Source organism: Ranitomeya variabilis, chromosome 3 (assembly GCF_051348905.1).
Source record: "Ranitomeya variabilis isolate aRanVar5 chromosome 3, aRanVar5.hap1, whole genome shotgun sequence".
Taxonomy (NCBI): Eukaryota; Metazoa; Chordata; class Amphibia; order Anura; family Dendrobatidae; genus Ranitomeya; species Ranitomeya variabilis.
Genome location: NC_135234.1, coordinates 784210560 through 784220986, shown reverse-complemented (window position 1 = coordinate 784220986; position 10427 = coordinate 784210560). Strand labels below are relative to the sequence as shown.

The 10427-nt window shown below is 44.6% G+C and overlaps 1 protein-coding gene across 1 annotated transcript in view; it reads right to left on the bottom strand.

Moving 5' to 3' along the window:
* DNHD1 (dynein heavy chain domain 1) overlaps positions 1–10427 on the bottom strand; it is a 458413-nt gene that overhangs the window by 117092 nt on the left and 330894 nt on the right. Inside the window, exons 34-35 of the mRNA XM_077299004.1 lie at positions 918–1151; positions 664–842 (exon numbers count right to left, since the gene is read on the bottom strand). Of these exons, the coding sequence (XP_077155119.1) occupies positions 664–842; positions 918–1151 (413 nt within the window). The remainder of the gene's footprint in view (positions 1–663; positions 843–917; positions 1152–10427) is intronic.

Here is a 10427-nt window from a genome sequence, read left to right as displayed (position 1 = left end):
CTATAGCTCCAAGCCTCAACAGGGGGAAATGGAAATATCACCGGCAACTCCCAGCAGCAGACTGAGAGTCTATAAGCACCCAGGTCAAAGTTTGTCAATTAGAGCCGGAGAAAGGTTGTCACTGGGTCAGAGAGTCAGAAGGGTTAAGAAGGTGTCTGCAAGGCCAAAAGCAGTGACCTTTTGCAGCTAAGATGCAGTGTGACTTTCTGCAGCTTCTGACACACCCATGACAATGGGTCAGGCAATGGCAATAAGGACTGTGGGTGCAGAGAACAGGATGGGTCAGGCAACGAGGACGGTGTGTGCGGAGAACAGGACGGGTCAGGCAATGAGGACTGTAGATGCTGAGAACAGGAAGAGTCAGGCAATGAGGACAGTGGGTGTGGAGAACAGGATGGGTCAGGCAACAAGGACTGTGGGTGCAGAGAACAGGACATGTCATGCAACGAGACCTGTGGGTGCAAAGAGCAGGACAGGTCAGGCAATAAGGACTGTGGGTGCAGAGAATAGGATGGGTCAGGCAATGAGGACTGTGGGTGCAGAGAACAGGAGAGGTCAGGTAATGAGGAATGGGGGTGTAGAAAACAGGATGGGTCACATAGTGAGGTGTTCTCGAAGACCGCATTACCGGTGATATCTGGACACCTGCTTCTGGCCACTAACCTCAGCGCTGTGCAGCTTCTTCCTCATTTTTAATGCGCTCCATATTAGACTCCACTTTTCTTCTTGCAGCCGTGGATCTTTAAGCAGCATTATCTTCTGGACCAGCTCCTGCTCCAGCCCGGAGGAACCAAGGCTCAGGTCTATCATAGTAACATCTTTTAGGAATGACGCCTCAACGACTGTAATGATGGATAATTCTTAGGTTACAGATTTTACAAAGTCAAGTTTGAATGCAGTAGAGATAAGTCTTGTACCATTCATGAAGATGCTCAGAGGCAGACTGGTGCTGAGAAAGAGCTGGAGGGGCTTCGGGGTCTCCTCATCTGGAGTCACAGTAGGTAACGATGGGTTCTCCATGGTGACATCACTAGCGCTGAACAAAGGCTCCTGGGTCTTCACGAATGATACTGGATGGAGGTTTCTTTGTCTACTAATGATCTCCAGACAAAATGGGGCCTTCTCCACGTTCTTTATGAGAACATACAAACCTGTAAATGAAGAGAAAGGTGGAATCCAGTTACCAAAGAGCTGACATCTATGGATCAGGTCACTCGACTTCTCAGGTTCCCACAGTCACCTCATATTTTCCTACATAACACTATTTATACTGCGGAATATTGCCACAGACATCGCACCATGTAGCCCTGCTCCTCCTCAGCGAGAAGTGCGGCACACTGCAGGAGAAGAGTGCAAATAAGTAGTTTGCACATCTGTGCATCAGAGGTGTGAAGACACAGCATTGTATCTTAATTTACCAGACAATTATTTTTAGAAAGCAAGGAAAAATAGACTGTTATCTTGACTTTAGAATTTAAGTATTTCTTTCTGCTTGGTCAAGAAAACAGACTTTTGCTTGTGTAAGCCTGTACTATTGACTTGTAAGTTAACATTTGATGTAACATATTGTTCTACTATCCTGAATAACTAGTGATGTTTACTGATAATGCTTTATACTTTGTCTAGGCCAGATAGTTTGTTGACTTTTTAGAGGAGGAAAAACTATGCAAATAGATCTCCATTCAACCCATTTTATTTGTGAATACTGGATGATGGACACTTGTTAATTATAAAAAGAGGTTACATGCCTCTATATACAGAGACAGAAATATCCCCCATCCTCTGGAATTCTTTGCCCCAACACGTCCGACTATCAACCACATTCAGATCCTTCAGACGGAACCTGAAAACCCATCTCTTCAGGAAAGCCTGCAGCCTGCACTGACCCTGCTGCCTTCTCATCACTACCAAAGCTACCGCCTCACCAACACCGGAGCTCCTGCAACCCTCAACCTACTGTCTCCTTCCCCATAATCCTGTAGAATGTAAGCCCGCAAGGGCAGGGTCCTCGCCCCTCTGTATCAGTCTGTCATTGTTAGTTTGTTTACTGTAAGTGATATCTGTAACTTGTATGTAACCCCTTCTCATGTACAGCACCATGGAATCAATGGTACTATATAAATAAATAATAATAATAACAGACAGAAATTCAGCCAAGACATCCAGCGAGTCTGTACAGGACTGCAGCCAAGACTTCATGGCTTCATCACAAGGGACACAGATTTATTTTTCCACAGGATGCCAGCTTAAAGGACCTTGGCCATGTCTGGAAGACTACAGATCTGCTGCATTGACCATCGTTGAACCATGGATAAGTTTGGAGAATGTCAGGACTGGAACCCGTTAGTTGCCTGGCTCCATGGAGATGTTCGGAGAAACCAGGTTGTGACCCTCTGGTCAACTGGCCTTGTATCTGAATGGACTGTCATCTTCCTTCGCTTATCATTATCTCCTCTTCGTGTGTGTGCCACAGATGGGGTAATCGACCCTGGAAGATCTGAAGTAACAGCTGCTATTATTATGGTGAGACAGCGGAAATGGGGTGAGACTCTGCAATGTGCACCATCTTGGGTATTTTGCTGGGACTCTTCTATGTGTTATCTGCATGTTTTGTGCTTCAATAAAGTATTGCCACACTGTCTTACCCTCACCCCTGTGTTTTCTGAGTAGCGTTATGCCCACGTTAAAGGAGAGCGGGTGTTCATTGGGATGATCCCTGGTCACTGCGGTTTTGGCTAGGGGACCTGAGTGCTCGCCGACCCCCCCCCCCCCCCCCCCCTTGTCTCCACAAAAAGTGTCATGCGTATAAATCTAATTGACCTTCCAAAAAGTGTAAATGATAGGCAATCTTATGTAATTTGTATATTATCTCTCTGACCAAGCACTACACCTATCAGCTTCTAGCACTAAACCCATCAGCCTCTGGCTGTTTTAATCATAGCAAGATCCTACCTACCCATGTAAATGTTGGCATCAGCCTAGGAGAAGAGTTACATTAGTCAGGTTGCTAGCAAACCGGAGATCGCCTTGTCGCTGGCTGCTGGGCATGCATGAATTGGCCAAATTGTGCATGTTTGCTGTTTTCTAGAACAGTAATGCCATTCCACTTTCATATATTTCATGTTGACATAATATTTGTTAGTTATGATTGTAAGTCTAAGCAAGGAAGAAAAGTGGGGAGACAGGTGAAGCTCACTACCTTGACGACTTCAGTTGTCAGCAGGAGTTCAAACGGTGGGGCTGTATCTGCTGGTTATAGCAGCCATGATCAGAAGAAGGAGAGAAATCTAATCGGCACAAGCCAACCCGGTAATCGAACAAATTGTTTTATTAAGGCAGTTTAAAAAGGTTTAAAACAACCCTGAAGCCTGACGCCTTTCTGGTGTATGACGACACCCATACTCCTAGAGCACGTTCTATAACTCTAAGCATTTAGTGCAGCAATTCTCATGCATCATTGAGCTTTTCTCAGCGACTTCGTGCCATTAGTTCGTGCCATTAGTCCGTGCCCGATGGATACACCACATGCTCCTTCCTCTTTGGCTTGGTCTCCATGCTCTTCTGCTGCAGTAATATAACGTCAACTGCTGATTCATTTTACCCGGCTCAGGCGGCGTGATGCCTGACCCAGCACTACTACATTAATTCAGCATTAATTCAGCATTTCCTCCATTCTGCTGCACCAGCACCACCTGTACGAGCTGCTACACAACTGCTTCTAGGTCAGGGATTCAAGCATCCACCTTTGCAGATGAAATATAACAGAATACTCAGGCCATAGACCCTGAAGGTGCAGCAATGTCAATAGCCTTGCCAATCTCACGGAATAGACTGGATGGTCATGTCATCATACTGCAAGTGATGGGGAGTAGTCCAGGCTGTGTGTGATGTCTCAGCATGGGTAGATGCCTGGGGCAGGCGGCTTCAGTGGCATCAAGTCCAGTTCAGCAACCTTCGCACAACAAGTTACTTTCTTTGGCTTTATTACTTGTGGATCGTCATTGCATCTACCTTCTCCAGCCCAGTATGACAGAACTCCAGTGCTGGCCAGGGTTTGTCAGCCGGTGTCCTGTGCACATTGCACATGGTGTAGTACAGGGGTGGCTTATGTATCGCTGCCATCAGGAGAAGCATCGGCATGGGTAAACTCCATGAGGGAATTTGATGATCTTATGGTATCATGTACCTTTTCTGGTCCTTCAGCAAGAACTGGGTTACACAATTAAGACAAGGCACTACGACAGTGAGGGTTGTGCTATTCAGTGTCCCATGCTTGAATTAGCTCAGAATAATCAGGTTTTATTGGCAACAATTGAGGTTCATGAGATTGATAGAAGATGAATGTGCCAGGAAGGAACTACTGACATAGATCAACTTTCTGGATGATCAATATTAGGGTGGATCTGTCATTACGGGGAGATTAGAGAGAAGGATCAGAATTTTTGGGCTCCAAGAGTCACCACTCTTCCAATTATGTTATCATGGAGGAATTCTCAAAGTCCAGACACATTGGGCAAAACCTCTTTATAAGAAAGCTTGCAGCCTGACGGAGGGCGCATGTCCCTATTACAGAAACTGTCATGCAGTTTCGCTCTCCTCTGTGCTATCTACATTGGCTTTTGTGGACTCAGGAGCTGCAGGAAAGGTTATTGGTTATCTTTGCCCAGAGTCTGAATGGTCCTTTGATTTCTCTGCAGTCACTATTGAGACTCATTACTGTGAATGGCTGTGAAATTCCACATGACCATGGCCACATCTTCAAAACGGAATTTCTTCATTTTCAGCACATTGATTTTAATCCTCCCCTATTCGACTCTTTGATAATCTTGGGACTGCCCCAAGTAAAACAGTAATCTCATACATTTAATTGGCTAACATATCAGATTACTCAATAGAGTTCATGGTTTTCAGTATTGCATCAAAGATATTTCTTGTTCCACCTCTCTGCCCAGAAGGTGCAATTCCCCTTCTCCCATAACACAACTACCTAAACATACATTGTAACCATTCATATGCTGCAGAGGCTTGCAAAAGTATTCAACTCCTTGTTTTTTTACCAATTTTGTTAGATTACAATCTGTGTGTAAATATTATTGTAATCCGATTTGTGTGTGCTTCCTTGTATGATGGAATCACTGACTGAGAGGATCAAGGAAATGCAGTAGATATAGTATATCTCAACTTCAGCAAAGCATTTGATAAAGTATCCCATACTATCCTTATTGAAAAAATTACCAAGTATCAGATTGACAAGTGGATTCATAACTGGCTTAGTGATCGTACTCAAAGAGTGGTAATAAATGGTTGCACATCCGATTGGAAGAGTGTTTCAAGTGGGGTACCACAAGGTTCTGTCCTGACCCCAGTGTTACAAGTGGTGTTCCAAAAGGCTCTGTCCTGACTGACCCCAGTGTTACAAGTGGGGACCACAAGGCTCTGTCCTGACCCCAGTGTTATAAGTGGGGACCACAAGGCTCTGTTCTGACCCCAGTGTTACAAGTAGGGACAACAATTCTCTGTCCTGACCCCAGTGTTACAAGTGGGGACCACAAGGCTCTGTCCTGACTGACCCCAGTGTTACAAGTGGGGACCACAAGGCTCTGTCCTGAGCCCAGTGTTACAAGTGGGGTATAACAAGGCTCTGTCCTGGCCCCAGGATAAGGGAACCAAAGGTAAACTAATAAAATTTGCAGACGATCCAAAGCTACGAGGAATAGTTAACACTAGAGAAAACAGAGAAAGGATTCAGAAGGATCTAGAGAAGATTGAACAATGGGCAACAACTATTAGAGTGGTATTTAACAGGGAGAAATGCAAGATTCTACATGTCATAAACGGGGGTGTTTGGTTGCCCCAGTTCTTTCCTCAGGGATTTATTTACAGCCCACTTCCCAGTTCCGGTTTGGAACTTGCAGCTCTCTGGCACCCCCTTACCCTCAGGTCAGTCCGGGAACTGCACCTAGGATTAGTTGCCAGAAAGGCTGCCTGCTCGTGTACTCGCTATTGGGCATGCTGCCATGCGGGTGATATAATTATTCCCATCCGCAGCTGAGCAATACACTTATAAACCCTATTCTGTCACTGCCAGCATTACCCAACAAGCTCAGTACAATCTGCTGCCACCAGCTTCTATTCCTATGACTAATAGCAGGTCAGGAGCCAACCCAATCAGTAGTGTAATTTACTTCAGAGGACTTAGGGTACGTTTTAGAGCAAGGAAAACGAAGCTAGTAAATATTATAACATTTACTCCAAAAAAGATTGGGCAGTGTTTAAAAAAGTATATAAAAAAATTACCAAAATGACATTTATATATGTACAGACCAATTACAAAATAAAAAGGGATTAAAAGAAGAAAAGAAACTTACAGGTCTCTCATATCATGGCTGACCATGCGGCGTGGGGGAGGGGTGACATCAAAATGCATCACAGAGTCTCTCTTAGCTGGCTCCCTGGGCAAAAAGCTAGTGCAAAATAAGCTCCCACTATCTTATATCCCCCCTGGTTGTGACATCACTGAGTGGGCTGCGCCATGGACTTCACTCCCCTTTCCAAAGAGACTAAGAACTTTATTAAAACTCATAACCATCATAGCATACGCTGGGAACCTCGTAGAATGATGACGAAAGTATTACAGGTCTTGTCACGAGGTTAGCTTCCATTTGAGTCTACTCATGGGGTAGCTATGTGACCCGGTTAAGTAGTAATCCATTTCTCCATTTCTGCTAGAAAGCTTAGAAAAACACTGTGCATGTCGCTCTACCCTGGCACATCCCAAATATGTAACTTTCACACCTATCTCAATACCTGGGGTTGAATTATTCCCTCTTGAATAACTCTCATACACAACAGAAAGCACGTGGCTGGAAACAAAGAACTGGTTTTCTGCTAATTACACAGCTGCCCGGAGGTAGGGGGGATGAGTAGTTTAGAATTACACAGACAGAGTGAGAAGGGGCTGGGGGGGTCAAAAAACCCACAGCGTGTGTCTTACACAGACCTAATGGATGTAGCAGAGCTTAGTGTGCGTGATAATATAGAATCAAACACATCATATTTCCTGACACTACATCTGGGCAAGAAAATCAAAAATTACATCTCTAGAATGGAAAGAATAAAACTAAGCAACAGCACGTGTGAAAAAGACTTGGGTATACTAATAGATCACAGACTGCATATGAGTCAACAGTGTGATGCAGTAGCAAAAAAGGCAAACACAGTTCTAGGATGTATTAAGAGAAGCATAGATTCTAGATCACGTGAAGTAATTATCCCCCTCTATTCCTCCTTGGTCAGGCCTCATCTGGAATACTAGGTCCAGTTCTGGGCACCACGTAAAACTGTAGCAATTTAAGAGAAGAGCGACCAGGATGGTGAGTGGACTGCAAAGTATGTCCTAAGAGAAACAGTTAAAGGATCTGGGAATGTTTAGCTTGCAAAAAAAGTGGATACTTGCCCAGAGATTAATTGACTTTGGCATTGTCTACTTGCTCAATCGCTTTACTTTTCATCTAAAATTAATTGTTGCTTTCAAAATTCTTAGCAAAGCCTCTAATGTCTCTCTGCTGTACCCTCTGATTCCAGACAACTTCTGTACGAAAATCAAGACTTCTGGGAAAATGTGAAGCGGAAAAGTAGCACCCTGATGGCTTGATACAATCAAGATAATGGCGCAGAAGACCCTGGTGGACCTATCTAGGCTTGCACAAAATCGAACTTCCTGCAAAACTTTCATCCATCAAGTCACCATGGCTCAAAATCTGTCGAAGATCCAGATATGGAATATGAAGTAAAACAAATACAGGAAGTTTGTGGGAAGCTACTCAACTTAAGTGATATGAAGGAATATGGTCCATGTTTGGTTCCTAAAAGGAAAAAAAAACAATACCCAATTTTGCCTAACCATTTCTACATTGCCCATAGATATAAAACGTCAGGGCGTATGTTGTTCTACTAAAGTATCACTACATAGTATAAAATCTGGACTCCCCTTAAACAATGTAAAGAGAATTTTTTACTGTCTCTGCCTTCCCAATCATTCCATACACTCTGATGAACAAGAGCTATGTATTCTATGTAGGACGCTCTACTGGTGCGTCGTCCTCCGAATCCAGCAGTTACAGTGGGGCAAAAAAGTATTTAGTCAGTCAGCAATAGTGCAAGTTCCACCACTTAAAAAGATGAGAGGCGTCTGTAATTTACATCATAGGTAGACCTCAACTATGGGAGACAAACTGAGACAAAAAAATCCAGAAAATCACATTGTCTGTTTTTTTTATCATTTTATTTGCATATTATGGTGGAAAATAAGTATTTGGTCAGAAACAAACAATCCAGATTTCTGGCTCTCCCAGACCTGTAACTTCTTCTTTAAGAGGCTCCTCTGTCCTCCACTCATTACCTGTAGTAATGGCACCTGTTTAAACTTGTTATCAGTATAAAAAGACACCTGTGCACACCCTCAAACAGTCTGACTCCAAACTCCACTATGGTGAAGACCAAAGAGCTGTCAAAGGACACCAGAAACAAAATTGTAGCCCTGCACCAGGCTGGGAAGACTGAATCTGCAATAGCCAACCAGCTTGGAGTGAAGAAATCAACAGTGGGAGCAATAATTAGAAAATGGAAGACATTCAAGACCACTGATAATCTCCCTCGATCTGGGGCTCCACGCAAAATCCCACCCCGTGGGGTCAGAATGATCACAAGAACGGTGAGCAAAAATCCCAGAACCACGCGGGGGGAGCTAGTGAATGAACTGCAGAGAGCTGGAACCAATGTAACAAGGCCTACCATAAGTAACACACTACGCCACCATGGACTCAGATCCTGCAGTGCCAGACGTGTCCCACTGCTTAAGCCAGTACATGTCCGGGCCCGTCTGAAGTTTGCTAGAGAGCATTTGGATGATCCAGAGGAGTTTTGGGAGAATGTCCTATGGTCTGATGAAACCAAACTGGAACTGTTTGGTAGAAACACAACTTGTCGTGTTTGGAGGAAAAAGAATACTGAGTTGCATCCATCAAACACCATACCTACTGTAAAGCATGGTGGTGGAAACATCATGCTTTGGGGCTGTTTCTCTGCAAAGGGGCCAGGACGACTGATCCGGGTACATGAAAGAATGAATGGGGCCATGTATCGTGAGATTTTGAGTGCAAACCTCCTTCCATCAGCAAGGGCATTGAAGATGAAACGTGGCTGGGTCTTTCAACATGACAATGATCCAAAGCACACCGCCAGGGCAACGAAGGAGTGGCTTCGTAAGAAGCATTTCAAGGTCCTGGAGTGGCCTAGCCAGTCTCCAGGTCTCAACCCTATAGAAAACCTTTGGAGGGAGTTGAAAGTCCGTGTTGCCAAGCGAAAAGCCAAAAACATCACTGCTCTAGAGGAGATCTGCATGGAGGAATGGGCCAACATACCAACAACAGTGTGTGGCAACCTTGTGAAGACTTACAGAAAACGTTTGACCTCTGTCATTGCCAACGAAGGATATATTACAAAGTATTGAGATGAAATTTTGTTTCTGACCAAATACTTATTTTCCACCATAATATGCAAATAAAATGATAAAAAAACAGACAATGTGATTTTCTGGATTTTTTTTTCTCAGTTTGTCTCCCATAGTTGAGGTCTACCTATGATGTAAATTACAGACGCCTCTCATCTTTTTAAGTGGTGGAACTTGCACTATTGCTGACTGACTAAATACTTTTTTGCCCCACTGTATGTGATCCCAGGACCCAGGGTGTAAACATGGAGCAGGAGCTGCAGGGTCTTACGTTACCTGTGTTATACAGCCAGGAGCCTGAATGTGCCCTGTAATTGGGGCTAATACATCAGCTCCAGTTACATGTGAGACTAGATATATTTTGTGACAGGGTCACTGGTGCTGTGTGTGAGGGGAGATATGTGTCACAAAGACTGCGATCCTCCGTGATGTGAAACCCAGAAGTTTATCTCCAGCATGCTATATGCTGAGGGGTTAATCAGCCATGACAGAGTTGTTTTTTTTGTGGGTAGCTGTAAGAGATGGGCAGGATGGCCACTCACCATATCTCCTCACCGCGGGTGTGGTTCAGCAGGTTTGGGATTTTGTGGGTAGCTGGAAGAGATGGGCGGGTGTGGTTCCGCAGGGTTGGGTTTTTGTGGGTACTGTAAGAGATGGGCAGGATGGCCACCATATCTCCTCCCCATGGGTGTGGTTCAGCAGGGTTGCTTTTTTTATGAGTAGCTGTAAGCGATGGGCAGGATGGCCACTCATCATATCTCCTCCTCGCAAGTGTGGTTCAGCAAGGTTGGGTTTTTGTGGGTAGCTGTAAGAGATGGGCAGGATGGCCATCACCATATCTCCTCCCCAGGGGTGTGGTTCGGCAGGGTTGGGTTCTTGTGGGTAGCTGTAAGAGATGGGCAGGATGGCCATCACC